The sequence below is a fragment of the Leuciscus leuciscus genome (genome assembly GCF_965113295.1).
Source record: "Leuciscus leuciscus genome assembly, chromosome: 14".
NCBI classification, from domain to species: domain Eukaryota; kingdom Metazoa; phylum Chordata; class Actinopteri; order Cypriniformes; family Leuciscidae; genus Leuciscus; species Leuciscus leuciscus.
The window spans coordinates 39,216,272-39,236,646 of record NC_138738.1 but is presented as its reverse complement, the minus strand read 5'-3'; the positions used below and the strand labels follow the sequence as shown (position 1 = coordinate 39,236,646).

General features: G+C 37.6%; 3 protein-coding genes across 3 annotated transcripts in view; 1 reads left to right on the top strand and 2 right to left on the bottom strand.

The window, feature by feature from the left end:
- Positions 1–1,280: 1,280 nt before the first annotated feature.
- On the top strand, positions 1,281–9,907 carry myl9b (myosin, light chain 9b, regulatory). The gene is made up of 4 exons (XM_082136258.1): positions 1,281–1,436; positions 6,658–6,859; positions 6,951–7,112; positions 8,613–9,907. The coding sequence occupies exons 2-4, from the start codon at positions 6,676–6,678 to the stop codon at positions 8,786–8,788; spliced, it is 522 nt and encodes a 173-aa protein (XP_081992384.1). The 5' UTR covers positions 1,281–1,436; positions 6,658–6,675; the 3' UTR covers positions 8,789–9,907.
- Positions 9,908–9,997: 90 nt separating this feature from the next.
- tgif2 (TGFB-induced factor homeobox 2) lies at positions 9,998–17,663 on the bottom strand. The gene is made up of 3 exons (XM_082136208.1): positions 17,389–17,663; positions 14,689–14,951; positions 9,998–13,026 (listed from the first exon to the last, which is right to left on the bottom strand). Exons 1-3 carry the CDS (start codon positions 17,405–17,407, stop codon positions 12,166–12,168), a joined length of 1,143 nt encoding a protein of 380 aa, XP_081992334.1. The 5' UTR covers positions 17,408–17,663; the 3' UTR covers positions 9,998–12,165.
- A 1,290-nt stretch (positions 17,664–18,953) lies between these two features.
- The window catches only part of dlgap4b (discs, large homolog-associated protein 4b), a 134,032-nt gene continuing 132,610 nt past the window's right edge, over positions 18,954–20,375 (bottom strand). The window contains exon 15 of the transcript XR_014197128.1: positions 18,954–20,255. The gene's annotated coding sequence lies outside the window, so the exon portion shown is untranslated. The remainder of the gene's footprint in view (positions 20,256–20,375) is intronic.

Here is a 20,375-nt window from a genome sequence, read left to right as displayed (position 1 = left end):
AAGAACCGCTAGAGGGAGCGTGTGTAATGTTTATTTATTATTTCCTTTTTTAGCGTTTATTTCAATGTTTATATGATTTATACGATTTATAATAATAATAATTCTCAAAATAATTATTCACAAAACAAAGAGTTTTTTTGTTGTTGACATTTTCGAAAGAGTGTCACTCTCATTCTTAAAGGGATAGTTCACCCAAAAATAAATTCTGTCATCATTTACTCAAGTTGTTACAAAAGCGTAAGAAAAAAAGAAAACGTACAAAATGAGTTTCTTTGTTTTGTTGAATACAAAAAATATATTTTTTTTTTGAAGAATGTTGGTAATCAAACAGTTTCTGGTCTCCATTGACTTTATACTTTAGAAAGTCAATACGACCAGAAAGAGTTTGATTACCCAACATTCTTCAAAAATATCTTTATCTTTTTATGTTCAACACAAGACATAACTTCTACAGATTCATAACAACTTGAGGGTGAGTACATAACAGCAGAATTTTCATTTTTTGGGTGAACTATCCCTTTAATAAATGCTAAATACATAAAATACTTTGTCACACATGGCATTTGTCGAAATGTATATTGTTCAAAGATCTGAAATAACATATGGAAACATGTTATTAATTACTTACTGACAATAAAATCATAATGTCCTCGCAGCGATTATGCCATGTGTATATAAATAATGTGTATCCCAGCATTAAATAATAAAAAATATATAACTGCTGTACTTATATATCTGCTGTACTTATGCTCAATCTCCATAATATTTTTCAGTGTTTAGACACTCTGTAAAGACACACTCTGTAAATGGTAACAATTCCAGCTTTAATGATGCATATAAAAGACCTATTCCAAGAGCAGTAAGATAATAACTTCCATAATAATAATAATAATAACTCTCTCTCATTTGGTTCATGGCTCATGTCAGACTTAATGGCCCTGGAAGACAGTAACCAAACTACTGTCACGCATAAAAGTACGAGTTAATTAATATAAACAGAGTTATCCAGGGAACAGATCTCCCTATAATAAAGAGTTTCAGTAGTAGATTTTTCCAGATCACTGTCCATCCAAGGCAGGGGTTTTGAGGAATGCACACACACACATTCATCCCTCATGATGCGAGGCCTTGTCTAAATAAGGCAGCTTATCTCTTTTCCTGTCATTTCATGTTGATTCCTCCGGGTCTCTGTTCTCTGTGTGCCTTCAACACAAAGACAGGCTGAGCATTCTTTGCCCTTATATGGTAAATCCCCTGCTGTGGGCCGGCTCTGTCTGGGAGAACGGAGAGCTCTGATTGGCCGAGAGTAAAGTGGGAGGGGCGCATTACTCGAGCTGATGCTCTGAAGAAACTTTTGTGTCCCGCAAAAGTAACTGTCTCACTCTCCAACACAAAGACAGCAGACACAAGACCACAACCCCTCAGCTGTAGCAAAGGTGAGTTAATTGTGCTTTGGTTTGGTTTCGTGTGCTTAGAAGTCTTAGGCTTTCCACAAAAGTTAGGCAGGCACTGAGGAAAGATCTAGATGGAGCTGGTGACGTATGTTGGGAGTTATGGAGCTGAAACTGATCCAGGATCATTTCAAATCCCGCTGAGCAAAGGATCTGGACATTTGAGTGTTTCTTTAAGTGTCCAGTGAGCGAATACTGTGCTTTCTAATGCATTTCTGTTAGAGATCCAGGAGTTTGTCCTCCTCAGTGATGGTCATAACTCATATAAACTTGAATTATTCAGAGAATAATGTGTTTCTTTGCATGTAGCTGTGACTTGGCTTCATCTGGAGGACAGCATTTGGTGTTTTTGTAAATGCACCGTTGAGGTCAAAAGTCAGCGGTCAGACTTATGACATAACCATTGGCTGGAGGACAGGACCTGAAATGATAGCAGAAGAAACTCATTAACAGAAATCAGCAACTATGTGTTTGTTTTAGATTATAGTGTTGTTGTCTTTATTCAGAGCGTGACAAAACCTTACTGTTGTTAAACTGCACAAGTTTTCGTGAGGCAATATCACTGGACGGCCTGTTAGTGCCAATCCAGTGTCAGAAGCAACAAACGAATGAAGGGAGGATGTGAGACAGGGTGTTCGTAACAGCTGAAGCGAGGGATTGAGAGTTAGAGTACATTAGGACATCAACTTGAAGTTCATTTATGATGATGTGTGTCATTTAAACAGGATTTAGAGAGAAAAACCAACGAACACAACAGAATTCATGCAATCCATCGATAATAGGCTACACTTACTGATGATGTTTGTGCTGCTTATTTCCCAACATGATGATGTCATTTCCTGTGTCATATTAAAGTGATTCAACCCCTAAAAAGTAACAGGATGGAAAGTGACATTGAATTTGAGGACACATAAAAAAAAAACCTGATCGACATTTAAAACAATATTTTAAACCTGAGTTTAACCCAATTTTTGCAATTAAAAACCCAATGATATTGTCTTATTTTCTTCAGCATATTAAGACCCAATAAGGGCATGAACATGTCTCGCAGGGATGAGCGTTTGATGTACCTCAGGCCGGTCTGTTTCTAAATTCCTGCATTTAATCCTGTGGTCAAGCTGGACATTGTGTTCTGATGATGCTGTCACACATAAACACACACACACACACACACACACACACACACACACACACACACACACACACACACATGTTCTATGGGGACTTTCCATTGACATAATGATTTTTATACTGCATGTACAAACTGTATTTATATCCCCTTACACTAACCCCAACCCCTAAACCTACCCATCACAGACAACTTTCTGCATTTTTACATTTTCAATAAACATCACTTAGTATGTCATGATTTATAAGCTGTTTTCCTCATGGGGACCAAAACATGTCTCCACAAGGACAAGAATTTCGGATATTGTGTATATTTATAGGACATATTGTCCTCATAAATTAGAGTTTACCAGGGCCACACACACACACACACACACACACACACACACACACACACACACACACACACACAGCTTAAAATAAGCAGGTTAATAAATTACATTAATTCTAGTCCTACCTCATACCCACAAAACACACAGGACAGCCAGGAATAATGCAGTCAGAAAGTTTAAAATAGAGAAGGGTTTCTCAACTGTCCATATTTTAAGTTGGTTACAGAGTGTGTAGTCAAAGAAACAACAACAACTACTACTACAATTCTGAATGTTTTACTGATGCGAGAGTTTTATTCTGAAAGACGTGCGTAAACGCGGCTGGATTTTCTGTCAGACGCACTTCAAGTAAAGAGTGCCTGAGAAACACTGGTTACTGACTCCGAATCTGCTGTCAGATTGAATGTTGTCAGGCCATATGTCAATGTCATTATTCTAACATCATATGTGGAACTTGTTACGAAATAAAAAGTATCTCACCTCAGAAAAAAACGAGCTTTCCTCTCATGTCAGCCGTGCTCGAGGCGCGCGCGCACTCTTCAATTGCCCGCGCAAAACGCGGACGCGCGCTGTATAATTTCACTTTACGAGTATGCAAAGTCGTAGTTGTTGTGAATTAGTAAATCATGAAATTACCAAAAAATACCAACAAATTAGCCTAACTGGTCGTATGTTTTGCATGCAGGTGTCCGTCTATTCACCAGGATCAGTGTGTTTTATTAACACAATGTTAATATTGTGCATTTACCATGGAAAATGAAGTTTCCATGACCTTAATGCAAATTACCACTTTATTTTCACTTTGTGTTATTTTCTATATTTTTGGATGACTGATGTGGTGGCTCATACATTACAAACTTACTAAATGTATTGTATTACAATTACTGGGACTGCTATTTGGCCTATAACCTTATAGCTACTGTTTATTCATCAGTGTTAGTGAAATTCTCAAAATGTATGTGTTATGTAATGTGGGACTGTATGTACTAGGCTATGTGTGTAAATAAATAGGCTACATGGTTCAAATTCCTAAAAATGTGGGTTGTGGCGTAATGAGAAAATGTGGGTCCCATGCAGTTGAGAACCTCAGTGTAATTTTACACCAAAAATAAGCAATTATTGGAGATACTAGACTTTTGCCATATTCATAAGACAATTTCCCAGCTAACAATGAACTTTTTCAGAACGTTATGAGCAAACGTTCTTCCAGTAATGTTAATAGAATGCTCGTTCAAAGTTATCTGGTCTTTGTTAATGTTTATCAAAATTTTAGAACAAAAACATTATTTATACATCATTTATGGAACTTTTTTTATGAAACATTTTATTTGGAGGTTCGTCTTACATTTTTATTTTTTTATTGTTACTACCAGTTTCAGAAGGTTCAGAGAACATTAAAAAGTATCGTTCTCCTATATGTTTGCAGAATTCTAAAACGGAATATTCCCTTAAAGTTCACATATAGTAAGAACATCTAGACATTTTGAACATACATTCAGAAATAACGTTTTTTAATAACTTACTGGAAATGTTAGGAAAACATTCTTAGATGTTAGTTGGGTGTTATTAGTTCGTTATGGAGACAGCAGGATTAACGATGATTAACAGAAGGTCATTTGCATATGGACCAGGCCTGATATAGACAGAATGGATAGATCATCCCACAGCATTTGGTTGCTTTATTGAGAAGACTTTGAGAAACTATGAATGCATGAGCAATAAAAACACAGATATGAAAATGAGTGTTAGCTGACTGTGGTCTTCCGTATAACATGAATGACACATTCACAATGTATTGATACATGTCATGGTTATGAAATGTGCTGCTGTTCACACGGGACTCGACAGAAACCGTCTGTAACATCTTCTCTGATGCGAATGGCTGTAAAGGCCTTTAGTGAATCTGCTCTGTTACAGATAGAAAATGTTTCCCAAGATCAAAGCTGACTAACATCCTTAATCACAAACACTTTGGAGTGAATCTTAAAGGGAGACCGCTAACTAAATCAGCATTAAATGGCACATCTTAAAGTGACTTCTGGTCTGTCTATAAATCCTCGTATTCAGATCCTCGTTACACTCCAGCTGTCAGCCGAGTTCTGCTTATGTGAGTGTTTCTGAGAGATAAAATATGTTCTAAGAATGGTTTGCTAATGATTTGCATCAAAATATCCAAAGACCACTTGCACAGTGTTATATATTTCTTTCAATTGTGTACTTACATTATCTTAAACGTTTCCAAAAATTAGTAAATTCAGAGAAATGCACAATTTTAAATAGTGCCCGTCCCTGTTCACTTGTCGCCTTTCAATGACGTAATAACCGCGTTATCCCTGGTTTCTGCTTGTACTGCCATTGTAACCATGGCGACAGACGTGGACAACTGCGTTACGTATAGCGGCACGCTCACGCTGTTGTTGTTTCGTTCAAACTTTAAGGATCATGGCAAGCAGACTTTGGGACAAAAGTAGAACTAAAACGAGGATCAATATCGGTGTGGCGTTTTCGAGATGCCGAGAGCCACAGAATAACATTATAACTTTCAACACACTCAAAAAAAAAACCAAACATCATAAATCACTCATCCATAAACATTACTTCCCCCTGGACATTAATGTTAGATCCATCGGCATGACGACAAATTCCATGATTCCACGCTCATTTACTGATGTTAAAAAAACATGAATGTAGGCTATTCACTCATCCATAAACATTATTTCCCATAAACATTATTAGAGATTTGTTATTTTAAGAGGTTAGCGACCCCTAGAGACGGGGCTCATTTGCATATTCATAGAACCAGGTATACTAAATGAGGCAAGGGTGTCGAGTTACATTCAAGATATTTAAAGGCATGAAGACATTTTTTTCAAGGAAAAAAGGTTAAAATATGTTATTTTGGTGATCAAAGATGAGTTTTAAAGGATAAAATGGTTAACTACACGGGGACTTTTAGCAGCGTCCCTGTTTCAGATCCATGTAATAATACTGAGATAAGTGTCTGAAAAATATGAATTTTTGTTTAGACCATAACATTATGCTTCCTTCATAAGCACCATTCAAAGGCGGCAGAAGCGAGACCAATTCCACTGTAGACTTCATGCCGTTGATGCCACTGACATTAGTTTTGTCAATGTTGATGGTTAATCCATTCAGTTCGGCTGTACTGGCGAAATCAAGAGGCCTCTGGCCTGGGTCATCGTTTGCGAATACAGCACTATCATTATCTTTTTCGAGGGCAAGCTGAAGCTCTGGCTGAAACAAGGCAAAGGCCGCTACTGACTCTGGACCCTGTAATTGTCGCTTGCAGACGCATTAAAGGGTTAGTTCACCCAAAATTGAAGTCAGTAATCACTCTCCCTCATGTTGTTCCAACCCCGTGAGACTTTCGTTCATCTTCAGAACACAAATCCAGATATTTTTGATGAAACCTGAGAGCTGTCTCACTCCTCCATAGGCTTCTATGTAATTGAAACTTGCCGGCCCAGAAAGTTAGTAAAGACATCGTTAAAATAGTCCAAGTGACTACAGTGGCTCAACCTTAAGTTTATCAAGATACACATATTTGATGTACACACACACGGATTAAAAGCAAGTCTATGCCGGCCAATCTCAATCGCAAAATCCTTCCAGTGCATTGAAACATTCACTCCCTAAAAAGATCATCGATTCTATACGAATTAGAATCGAATTCTAACGATTAGAAAAATGAACCCTTTACAGAATATCTTCTGCTCTTTCCTTAGACCTGAAACACCGTCAACATGTCCAGCAAGCGAGCGAAGGGGAAGACCACTAAGAAGAGGCCACAGAGAGCCACTTCAAATGTGTTTGCCATGTTTGACCAGTCACAGATCCAAGAGTTCAAAGAGGCCTTCAACATGATTGACCAGAACCGAGACGGATTCATCGATAAAGAGGATCTGCATGACATGCTGGCCTCTTTGGGTCAGTCTGACAGAGAGGACATGACATAATATTGTGAATATCATCATATTATCACATCTAATGACATTTCCTTTGGTGTGTTTGCGCTCAGGTAAGAACCCGTCTGATGATTACCTGGAGGGAATGATGAGTGAAGCACCAGGTCCCATCAACTTCACCATGTTCCTCACCATGTTTGGAGAACGGCTCAATGGAACCGACCCGGAGGACGTGATAAGGAACGCCTTCGCCTGCTTTGATGAGGAAGGAACTGGTAAAACAAACACTGGTTTAATATAAAGAGTTCACGGAGGGTCTCGCAGTATGGAGGCCCAAACCTGCGAAAATTATAGATAAATAGGGCTAGGCATTGACGCATTACGATTCGATTCACAAGCAATTAGATTCAATTCTGTTCTGTTCATGAGTAGAATTGAACATTGTTGACTACTATTTTGAAGTGTTGTGTAATGTGTGGAGAACGGAAGGGAATGAGTAAACGATGAGTGAAGTTCGCTATACTCCTGTCTCGTGTGTTTCTTTGAAACACTGAAAGATTGATTTTTGGGATTTAAGAATCAATATCGGTTCATCAAAATCAGAAATCAATATTTTGAACCCAGCCCTAACAAACAAACAAACAAATAATGTAATAATATGAAAATAAAGGAATATAAGACTTGATAAAAAAAAAATTCATTTTATAATCAAATTTAGTTCTAAATTTATTGTTGCATTAATTTTTCCTTTTATTACTTTTTGTATTTATTTTTTAACTTTCCTTTATTTTTTATATTTATTTATATATTTATTTATACATTTTTAATTTCTGCAGGTTTGGGGCTCCATAAATAGAGGGTTACTTAAATGCCCTTTAATTACATATTCTATATCTCTTATATGCATGCTTCATTTGTAGGCTGCTTGATACACAACTGGACAAGTATATCAACTAAGAGTGAACAATACTTCTACAGCGTTTATTAATCTTAGTTAATGTTCATTTCAACAAGTACTAATACATTATTAAAATCAAAAGCTGTATTTCATAACATTAGTTAATGCACTGTGAACTAACACTAACAAACAATGAACGATTATTATTATTATTCACAAACATTAACAAACATTAATAAATATTGTAACAAATACTGCAAAAAATGTTAATGCATTAACTAATGTTAACAAATGCGACATTGCAGAGTGTTACCGAAGTCTTTTCTGTTCACCAAGCCTGCTTTTATTTCTATTTAAAAAATACATTAATACTGTACATATTATTACAATTTAAAATAAATTTTTTCTATTTGAATGTACTTTAAAATGTAATTTATTCATTTACATTTTACATTTACGCATTTGGCAGATGCTTTTATCCAAAGCGACTTACATTGCATTATCCTATACATTTATATATATGTGCAATCCCTTGGGATCGAACCCACAACCTTGCGTTGTTAACGCAATGCTCTTACCACTGAGCTACAGGAAAGCATTCCCATGATCAAAGCTGAATTTTCAGTATCATTTCTCCAGTCAGTGTCACATGATCCTGTAGTACGTGTATAAATTAAATGACATACTAATAATAAAAAAAAAGTAACTTTTTTTCCCCAGTAAATATAAGATATGGAAATAAATTCTCCAAATGCAGATGCAAACAAAAATTTTAAAATACCTCAATATTCAAATGTAGTTCACATCTTGTACACACTGTATATAAAAACCAGAGGTCTTCTCGCTCTGACTGCATGTTTGACCCTCGTCTGCGCAGGTTTCATTCATGAAGATCACCTGCGAGATCTGCTGACCACCATGGGAGATCGCTTCACAGATGAAGATGTGGACGAGCTCTTCAGAGAGGCTCCCATTGACAAAAAGGGAAACTTTAACTATGGCGAGTTCACCCGGATTCTCAAACACGGAGCCAAGGACAAAGACGACATGTAGACGATCAGAGCGCGTTACAAACACAGACATGATGAACATCCACCCTGGGAAAAACAGCATTTCATGTGGTGATCTATAAAATAAGTAATTCGATCTCTAAATGCACGATTTAGATTACATTGCAAACCATCTGCAATGTATATTTTGTGTTTTTATGTGGGACTTTATGTGTGATTGAGTAGGTTGAAGCAGCTGTGGCTTGATCTGTGCAAACTATTGCATTGGAGACGCCCATAAACCTGTTTAGTTATAGTGCAAAGTTATTTTGCTGTGTGCATTTATAAGGATTCTCAGCATCTCCTTCTCGATGAACGATATTAACCGATATCAGAGACATAAGGCAAGACACTACAGGCAAAACCATTGGATGTGTCTCAATCAGCTCCGTCAGGGTACCAATCAGGGAGTCGGCCATCTTAATGGCTGTCTCAATCGCAAAATCCTTCCAGTGCATTGATACATTCACTCCCTAAAAAGTCCCACAATGCAGTGAAATCCAGGGTGCATCGATGCTCACTATATCGTTTCCCAAATTAGAGTACATGATATAGCCTACTGGTTCACGACCTAGGGAGCTGATCGAGACGCACCCATTGTCTTTTTAGCCACTGGTCAATTTTGCTTCCATAATATATCCTTTCAGACTAGTGAAAAGTAAATATCCAAAAATACATATTTAATATATTACATTTTAACTGAACATGGCTCTTGGCTTTATCCAACATTCAGATTCATGTTCTGGAAATGTATGCAAATTAGCGCATATTTAAATAGATCATGCATATTTAAATATAGCATTTTAATATGAAACAATTGTCTTAATTTACTGCGATTACTGAACTGGCGAAAGTATGGCGATATATATTCTATAACATTTTGACCCTATATCCACATGTAGTGTCTTGCCTTAAACATTTTGAAGTTAGATGGCCACAGACTTTGGGATATGTAGATTTTTCAGTGGTACTGCATCTTATATTTCCCCATCAAACCGGTGAATATCTGGCTTATAAAATGTGTGATTACACGTGGCAGCTCTCAGATAAGAAGTCATCCGTCATATGAAAGTTACGTATTTTATACTGAAATAAAGATGGTCTCACACGACAGAAAAATAAATCATTTGTGCATGTCTGGGTCATTTCTGGATATTTGCTCCTAATTGCTGAAAACAAAAGGAAATTGATTTCTCCATGACATGACTACAAACATATTAAAAATGAGGCTTTTATTTCTCTGTAATATTTGTACAAAAGGACACCAAATAAAATCTCTGTGTCAAAGGTTTAAGGCAGATATTGCACAGACTAGTCCAAAGGTTTTCTAAGGAAGCCGGTAAGGCACAAATGCCAGTTTTAACTGTCCATCTTAATAAAAAATAAAAAAAGCATTATGTATTTGGTCGTACAGGAGAGAGATACACATATTTGATGTACACACACACGCATTAAAAGCAAGTCTATGCCAGCCAAATAACCTGAATGATATTTACATGTTTCACATTCTCATCTAGAAGACCCATTTTGCAATAACAATAATACAGTTCCAGGAATATTAATATTGGTCTTTCTGAACCGGTGAAAAAATAGAGTATACAAAAAAAAAAATATTGATCGTACTGTTCCAGTAACTAACCGAATGATCACAGTTTTGAGGGGTTAGTCAATTAGATCTGTAATATGATGACACTACAATATGACAGTCGATTTCTCAAATACAGATGCACCTTATAGATTCCTTACCTCAGAAATAATTAAAAACTCCCTGTGTGTTGTCAGAGAGGTAACATTACAACGACTCGAACCCACGAGAAAGAAAAAGTCAAGTGAAAACTACAATAAACAAACCTGAGACACACTGAAAACCAATGAGAAGTAACGTGTACAGTACTACAGAACATGACCTCTGACCTTTGCATTGACCTCACTGAGAAAAAACTAATCAGAATTATGGCACGTTCGTGAGCAAGAGTAAACTGAAATAATGTGAACCGCATCATAAAAAGACAAAAAAAAAAAAGGTTAAAATTACTATAAAGACTAATTTGACTATCTGTACATGTTCTCAGTTTCATGGAAACTACAAGCATAAAAATCATAATCCATCTAGAAACTCTAGTGTCCAAAAAGAGAGAAAGACTGAGGAAATCGCTCATTTTCTAAATCATATTTGTTAGTTCTCTAGATACATTCACAGATTATGAGCAGGAAAGCAACACTTCAGTTCATCTCTGAGAGGTACAAACAAGTTCATCTTGGAAATGCACAAAACTCCTTTAGTGTCAAAAAACACTTTCAGTCTAAATTCACTCACTAACACTTTTATATCCTTCCCCTCTACATTGTGACTTTATGAACATGTAAAACACTGTTAATGCCGATCATCTACTTGACCCAACCATACCATCAGAAGAATACTCATCTCAGCCCGACGCTCATGTTACATGAGAACTGAAGAAAATCAATGTCAGCTCTGTCTTTGAGACGCCCTCGTCTCCACATCTCAGACACACACACACACACACACACACGAGGCGTGAGCGATGATCTCTGCAGTACGATCAATTTCCCAACGACCGGCCGCAGCACAGACACACGTCAGACACACGCTCTCGGAGACTATTCTGACTGGGACCGGATCTAAATGGTTCTGGCATAAATGACGAAGAGGTAAAATGAGACTATAAAGTGCAGGAAATGACAAAAACACACACACACCATGTGGCTTTCAGGCAAAATCAGAGCAAGTATTAAATCTAAGAGAGCACATTTGTTTCCTAAACAGACCTTATTAAACGCTGCATGCTGGTCTTTGCATTCACAGATCACACAAAAGTAAAGCATGCTACGAGTGAAAGTGTATATACTGATGCAAACAGGCAGGAGCAACTACATGCGGAGCGTCTTTATCCAAAATTACGCAAGGCCACTAACAAACGTTAAAACGAAAATCTCTTGGCTGTTGTTGGTAAACCTGAGATGTACAGGTTTGCTGGTGTTTCTGCACACCTGGTCTCGAAGATCCCGGAGTCTGAAATGCTGGATTATCCTGGAAGAGGATTTTATGGATGCCCCATAAACTTCATGTAGTTAAAAGGTAAGAGGTTTTGGTTTACAAAGAGTTTTAAAAAAGTCTTAAAAATACATCCTGGTGTTCGTAGAGAAGCTTCACACCTGAATCCACTTGTGTTCGTAGAGAAGCTTCACTCCTGAGTCCAATGAAGTGAACATCGGTGAAGAGGCTCTTTGAGTATCTAGCAATGATCTCGAAAAGGCATGTACTAAAAGCACCCAGTTTTTTTCCAACAAACTTACGACAAAATTTAGCGAACGAAAAGAGTTCAAAGTCAGTTGGTCTGCTTGAGTTTTCCGCACCGATCAGTTGACCGCTTCAGTGACCGTATTACGCACGTACTGAGAAACCCACGTGCTCGCAAGTGGCCCGGATTGCCGGACGCTCCACATCCCAGAAGACGTAAAGCTAGCAGACTCCGTAACATTCTTGCCGAGGACATCGGAGACACCGGCTGAGCTTAGGTCGACGGGAAGGCCTGGAAAAGAGCGGCTCATGACAGGAACTGATACTGGTAATATTGCGCTCTCCATCAAGCCCGGGGCAGCACTGGATTCGTCCCTTGAAGTCAAGATGGTCTCCGAATCACCATTCTGGACGAGCTCACTTTCACCCGAAGGTCCGTTCGCTTGCTCTTTCTGTCTGCAGTTTTCTTGCTCAGCCGCTCGTTGCAGGGCCGCGTCCACGAGAAGCTTCAGATCGCTGAAATCTTGCGCGCACAGCTCTGGTGGGGTAGGAGGAGGTGTGTTGAACAGGACCCCACTCGGGCTCAACGCTCCCAGGGTTGGGACAGAGGTAGAAGCAAACGGGATCGTCGTCAGGTAATGATCTTCACTCCGAAAACCAGTTAGACCTTCTCGCCTCAGCAGACCGCGAGTGTCCAGTTGCATCAGAGCCTGAACGCCTCCATCTTGACTGCCGGACGACGACAAGCAACCGGCTCCGGCCAAAATCGCAGTCGCAGTGTTACCCAGAAGCCTCAAGTCCAATGTTGGGCCGGGGCAAATGACTGAGGGGCGGGTCGAGGAGGCGGGGCTTTCCGGGGAGGCGGATCTGTCGGTTTTGCTGGTGCGTCGTGACATTGTAAACTGAGTGGGGTCTTTGCCGTCTTTCCGGAGCAGGTCCGGCAGGAGCCGCCGACGGGCGTTTATGAACCAGTTACAGATCTAGAAACAGAATTAAAAAGATTCCAGAGTATTAGAAACTTAAAATGCCATAAAGTTTAAACGCATAGATACTGCATACTTGTATTTAGGGCGACAATCTCAACTGCTTGATTGCTTGTATCATCGCAAAACCTAAACTACAGTAGTCAACATTTGAAGTGGATCAAAAATTTTTTTTTTATCAAAGTTATACAGGAATTTTGAACGATAACCGTTCTTGTCTTAAGACAACTTTGATGAACTTTTTTGATCCACTTCAAATGCACTACTGTATATTATTGCCCAGCTCTAATCTGCTAAATGCTACTATAAGGCATGAAGATATTGTAAACATTAACATGATTTTTCTGTAAAGCTGCTTTGAAACAAATGTTAAGTGCTTTATAAATAAATCTGACATAACTAAATGGTGAAGTTTAATTAGCATAACTCTGAGTTTCTGCACTTTCTGACCAATAATTTCCATAATTCTTTCCAGTCCTTTGTGATGACTGGATAAGGGTTTCAAAAAGACACATTTTCATACAACAAAACTAATCTAATCTAATAAAAACAACACTCAAAAGTCATTTCTAACAATGAAATTCTTTAAAACTAACAAGAAACAGACTATAGAAATGGTTATTTCCATGACCATTTACGATTTTATAAATTCCCAAGATTTTTCCAGGCCTGGAAAACACAAAATGCCCTGATATGTCCAGATTTTCTAAGATGGAATAGAGAGAAAAAGCATAATCTAAAACGAGATTGTAAAAATAATCCATATGAATTTAGCGGTTTAGGCAAAATTTTTGAAGCATTAAGGTTGTGTAGCCGTCTAATGGAGGGACAGAAATCTCTTAGATTTCATCAAAAAGTCTTACGGGTTTGGAGTGACATGAGGGCAGGGGGATGCACTTTTGGATCTAACGTGGCGCCCCCTGTTGGTGAGGCAGTGAACCGCATGCTGTGTCAGACAGACAGCTGGCTCTAATGGAGACCAGAGGAAATATGCAGCACAGGCCTCGCCGCCCGCATTCCTGCGCTCTGACAACACCGCAGCTCTCGCTCAAGGACAAAACACAGCACAGACTGTGTGAGAACGTCTCAGTCTTTGAAGATTACAGCCAAATGTAAAAGTGAAGAGTGGATAAAAAGACACGTACACAAAAATACAATATTGGAAAGAGAATATTCCTCACTCATCTTGATGCTTAAGACTATTGACTCGGTCTGGTCCACTTTGCAACTTATTCTGGCAAAAACATGCTCTCTTAGACAGAAAGAGCACAACTGACATTCATAACCAAATGAATGGGTTCATGCACTATATTTCTGAAGCCATGTGATAGCTGAGGAACAGACCCAAACTTAAGTCTAAATAAGCTTAAATTTAGGATTTTACAGTAATTGAGCTTTTTCTTTTCAGCTTGAAAGCTTCAGTTTCATGGAAAAACGTCACATGGCTTTGAAACAACATGGAGGCAAGGAAGGCCAGTTTTCAAATGCATGTCTAAAATTTGATAGTTTCATGGTAATTTTACCTTTTGAGCTTGAAAATTGGAAATGATCATATTGGTTTGAAATAAAAGGACAATTTTCAGTTCTTAACTTTGTGATAATTTTGCATGCAAACTTCAGTTTTGTGCTAATTGCATGGACAGCGTGTTTAGTGCTCACCTGCGACACGGACAGATGCGTCTGTCCAGACAGGCTCAGCTTCTCCTGCTCTGACGGATACGCGTTGAAGCGATGCTCGTATAGCCAGTCTCTCAGAACCTGAACCGCCTCTTTGGGGAGGTTTCCGCGCCGGCGCCGTTTGGCGGAGGAGCCGCTTCTCCTGCCGCTGGTGGACAGGTTGAGAGGATAACCGTCGTCTTCGCACGGGTCACTGTCCGACATGGCAGAAAACTCGGTGTCTCCGTTCTGATCCTCATCAAAAACTGAGAAGATGAAGGCAACAGAACATTATTGGTCTCAAAGTAAAACAGCAGGAGTTAAACTGAATCAGTGCAGGTCACAAAGAGTTTACAATGCCCTTAAATACCAGAAACACAACTATGCAAAGTATGCACATTTTCTGTATGCATTGCAGATGATCCTTTGAATTTGGCAAAATGCACAGTACAAAAGAGAACAATGCATCCATTTCACTGGAACTATAACCAAGTCTTTTTTTGGCAAAACGAACACCTTGATTTCTGAGGAACAGAGAATCAGACCTTATCTTGCGCCTGAATCGTCCCGGTCAGTCATTTAAAAGCGTCCTGCGGATAAATCTGTGTGACTGCACTCAATTTACACTTCAAAAGACTATTGACTCTGAACGGCTCCTCCATTCACACCTTCAGCCTCGCAAACTGAGGGGAATACAGCTTATCTGCGGCTCTACAGGTGGGCTCCACACTTTTACAATGAACATTATCATGAGAGCATTAGCTGCTGATTATTATGATAATCAATATGACCAGATAAAGCAGACAATAACAACAAGAATCTTGCAGTTGACTCCGAACACGGCCATAACACAACCATAACACAAGCATGTAAACAATATATAGTGTAATATACTGATGCCAAAACATTCATATTTGAATATTTAAATCACAAATATAATAACCCTGTAAAGTCTGAACCTGACATATGAAAACCATTTCTTGAAAATTAAGTTTTTTTTAGGGTATCATATTTGATACTTCAGGTTTCAGATCAAACTTAAAAAAATAAAATAAAAATCACCTACATTTTATGCAATTTGGTGCAGATGCTGATATTTAAATGGCCAAAAAGATTAAATTCTGATGCTTATAATGTAAACCAATGAGATCTTATAACAAATACTTACATATCACACATTATAAATCTCAGTAAAACTCTATATATTATAAATCTCTCAATTATACTCTATATATTATCTTCCAATAATGACAATTAAATGCTTAGTTTTATGATCAAATCTCTGTAGTTTTAAAACATAAGTCTTGAATTTGATCGTCGGGCTTTTGAGGAAGTTTATTCGTTCATCTCTCAATCATCATTTTATTGCATTATAAAAACATTAGACAAGGCCAGTAAACTCTGGACAAGCACCTCAAATACTAATCTGAAGTTTCATGTTAAATCCTCAAATAAATTGCTCATAAATGAATTGTTACAAACAATTATGGTTACTTACTATTAACAACAGCATTATAAGATCTCCTTCAAACAATGGAGGAACCTTCTGAATTCCTGACAGTGATGATAATACCAAGTTTCCACAGTCTTACTGAAGTAACACTCACAGTAAATGCCTAAATACTGTATTTTTGGCAGGAACGGCAGTCAGTGTGGTTATGGGAAAAGCACAGGCTCTCATTTACGTCTGATAGCAGCTAAACTCAGTTTCAGAGACACACATGAATCAGACACACTTCAGCAGCTCAAGAGTTTCTTTCTCCTGCTGAAACCTGAAGCCAGCCAAAGAACAGCTAAAAATGTGGGAGTTCCTGAGTTCCTCTTTAACAAAGCAGATTGTGTGTGTGTGTGTGTGTGTCTGTCTCTGGACATTCATGTTTCAGTCTGCAACTGTATCCGTGTCACAGTTTTGCGTATCATTTGCAGTGGTTTCAGATTTTTCAAATATTTGACCAAATGAAAACGTGCGTTTCTTGTGAAGGATGTGGATGAATAGTCAACCATTGAGCTGGATTATATAAACTGGGGAAAAATGTTAAAATACTAGTGGAATCAAATTTGAAAAAACTGGCCCTCAGACTTTCACGTGTTTTCTTCAGAAAAACCAACCAAACTATTAGTTCATGGACTTAATCTAACATAAATGATTCATTGAACTACCAACGACGTCATTTCCGTCTTCCTGATTTTCGTATTGCATGTTGGTATTGAAGGGGATTAGTAAATTTGCAGACCCAAACAATCACTAAGGGCCCCAAACAAACAAATACTAATAAACAAAATCACCGAATAACCCCTGCATCTTCAACGTCGTTTACGGCAACTCCCTCACTTTTAGAAAACGCTTGAATTTCACACAAAATACAAAGACGACCAAACAAAAGTGTGTTTGCAGACGCGAATAAACAAACGGCGCCGCAGACGCGCGAAAAAAACCAAACAAACAAACGCGCGGTGACGTCATCAGACCACAATGATACAATGTAACAAACGCGTGCGAGTCGATAACGCTGGGAAGATGGAAAAGGCTCTTCAGAAATGAGTCCTAATGTTTAAAAATCAAACGCTTGCATCATGAAAAGGCGAGAATCAGAAGCACATCTGCGTCTCACGCGCTCAGACTGAAAATCACGCCACGATCACAGACCCCATTCAAACACACACACTCGACACGACACACACGCGCATGTGAACGGAGCTCACCTCTTTTGTTGGGCTTCATCCTGGATGGTGGAAAATAAAACAGAATGTTGGGAAAAAAAAGTTGCTGGTGTGGAAACGCGGGTCCTCGTCAAACGGAGAGTGTGTTCTTCTCACACACACACACACACTCTCTCTCTCTCTGTGTCTTTCTCTCTCACACACACAGCTGTGTTGAGTTGAAGCTCCAGTAATCAATGAATCTTCTCATTAGTCATTAGTGTGTCATGAGGGAAATGATCCTGTTGACAAACATCCGTTTACCTGCAGCTCCACCAAACTCTCTCTCTCTCTCTCTCTCTCTCTCTCAATGACAGGATCTAGACCCCTCCTCCTCCACACTGCAAGGGGCCAATAAGGGCCCCACATCTGTGTGTCATCACACTTTCATTCAAAACTCACAATTCAAGCACTTGTGCGAGTTTTTTTCATTAGCTATGTCTTAGATTTGCAGTTCGGATTATAGTTTTACATGTAATCATTTAGCAGATGTCTTCAGCAGTTTCTTGAAAATGCCACATCTTCCGATCTAATTGTGAACGGTAGACTGATTTTTTTAAATCTAACCTAAACTTTTTTGTTTTTATTAAAAGTTTGTTATTATTGTGTATGGATGTGGATATATGTTTTCAAACAAATAAGTTGCTGTTATAAAGCTGTTTGTCTCTGTAAATCCTGTTTTGCGTTGCATTATCTTCTAACACTGCAATATCTTATGCTTTAGACACTTTATATGTGCACATTTACCATAATTATTACTATCTTAACTGGTTTAAGTTATTTTTTGCATTTATTTTTAATACTTTATTGAATGTCATTTTATTTTTTAATTAATAAAATACATAAATATATTTTCTGACTTTAAAAAATATATTTTTCAGCTATATAATTGTTTATAAAATATAAACAAAATCTACATTAATCTATAATGTAATGAATATATAATTATTTAAAATTGTACTTTTTATGTAGTTATTTTAAATAAAATATTTTATAATTTTGACAAGTTATGATTTTTTTCAAAAAAAATTCTCCCCATCTTTGGTTAGTATTATGTCTGCTGTATGCGCAATTTAAATTCATTGTAATTTAGCATATTTTTTTTGCTGTAATATTATTCTATCCAATACTAGACTAGTAATTGCTGTACATATAATACAAATCTGTGCTGTTTATGGAACATGTTTATTATAGATGAAGTTCTGAACCAAGATAACTTGTACTCTAATGTTCATATATATATTTATATATATATATATTTCTTATGGACCATTATGTTTCTGAATAACAAATTGCTTCTCAATAACAAAGAATAACTTCGCCAACATTGTCTGAATGATAAGTGCCGTTGGATGAAAAGGGGTCTTTCCATAAATGCGGGTTTTGCAGGAAACGGATCAGATTTGTGATGCGTTTCCTCGAGGCCTGTGGCAGATCTCACTCTTTCATATGCAGGAATGTGCAGAAAAACACCCGACATCATTCCCTTAAACTCTGAACACAAGTGCTCATGTTTCACCTCGGGGAATCTGGGATTGTTTCCCATTTCAAACAGGAAATAATAATAATAATAATAATAATATATTTTTATTATCATGTACAATATATATTTACAGTATTTTTTATCATATATTTGTATCATTTCTATTAAATATATATGGATTATGAACTGACCATGAGTAGAACACCCTAATTGGATGCAGTATTTTGCATTCTTTTCATATATATATATGTGTGTGTGTGTGTAAATATGTATATATTTGAACTCCTGGTCAGTTCATAATCCACGCTGAGAAAGAATAAAGAGTCATAAACACATTTGAACTTAACTCAGATTTACTGTATTTCTTACTAAACAAAAGACCCTGACATACACAGCCTAAACTTCATACAGCATTAGACATATTCAACAAATCCTAGTCAGTAAAATATGTGCTTGTTTCATAAAATATTGATTATCAATCTTTATAATAATAATAATAATAATAATCTTAAATCTTGTTGCTACAAACTCTTGCATTTAGATGATTTATTCTGTGCCGACCCCCATAAACACGGCTGAAGAGAGAGAGGGCAGAGCGACGCCTCGTGACCTGTGTTTCACCACTTCATCACAGGTGTAGAAAACACTTTATCAGTGTCCGAGCAGCAAGAACAGAGAGGCTGTCAATCATCCGTTTCTATCTGTCAATCATCAGTTAAATGTAATCCAGAAGAGTCGTGTCGTCGTCCTCAGGGAAGCCCACAAAAGATGACCAGATCGCATGTGAACACATACAGTGAGACAATGGGAGAAATAAAACATCTGTGAAAGTCAGTCTCACAGCACTGAAGCCCTGGAGAACACACTGTCAGAGGACACATTACACACACTCAAATGATTAATGATGCTTTCATAGAAAAAGATTGATCCGAGAAATATAAATGATCATAAGGTGAAATCGATAGAGTGAATATTAGAATAAAAATCAGACAAATGAGTTTGTAGTGTATTTTTGCACGTTGACGTCTGTGTGAAACATTCGCCTGTTTCCATCGGAACCATCACACACACACACACACACACACACACATCCGGTTCCTGAATCCCTGAACAGAACTGCGGTGTGTGTAGAGGCGGATCGAGCGGATGTGGAGCGGACCGGGACCGGGACCGGAGGCATTCGGTGAACAGTTGCTCATGAGTAAAGACAGTTAAAGAAAATTACATCAACAATGAAATAAAATAGAAAACAGAATAAAAAGAAGAGAAAAGAATAAATAAATAATAAACAGAATGAAAATAAATTGAACAGAATAAAATAAAATAAAACAAAACAGAATAAAAAGAAGAGAATACAACAGAATAAAATAAAATAGAATAAAAAAAACTAATAAACAGAATAAAAAAAACTAATAAACAGAATGAAATAAAATAGAATAAAAGAATAAAAAGAAGAGAATAGAACAGAATAAAAGAAAACAATAAACAAAAACAAAAATAAAAAAAT

What these genes read in the sequence shown, in the direction of transcription:
- tgif2 (XM_082136208.1), bottom strand. An exon ending in CGCATCTGTCCGTGTCGCAG is followed by an intron (nt 13,027 to 14,688) that starts GTGAGCACTAAA and finishes TTCTGTTTCTAG; the next exon opens with ATCTGTAACTGGTTCATAAA.
- myl9b (XM_082136258.1), top strand. Translation starts at nt 6,676, where the DNA reads ATGTCCAGCAAGCGAGCGAAGGGGAAGACCACTAAGAAGAGGCCACAG. An exon ending in TGACATGCTGGCCTCTTTGG is followed by an intron (nt 6,860 to 6,950) that starts GTCAGTCTGACA and finishes GTTTGCGCTCAG; the next exon opens with GTAAGAACCCGTCTGATGAT. An exon ending in CTTTGATGAGGAAGGAACTG is followed by an intron (nt 7,113 to 8,612) that starts GTAAAACAAACA and finishes TCGTCTGCGCAG; the next exon opens with GTTTCATTCATGAAGATCAC.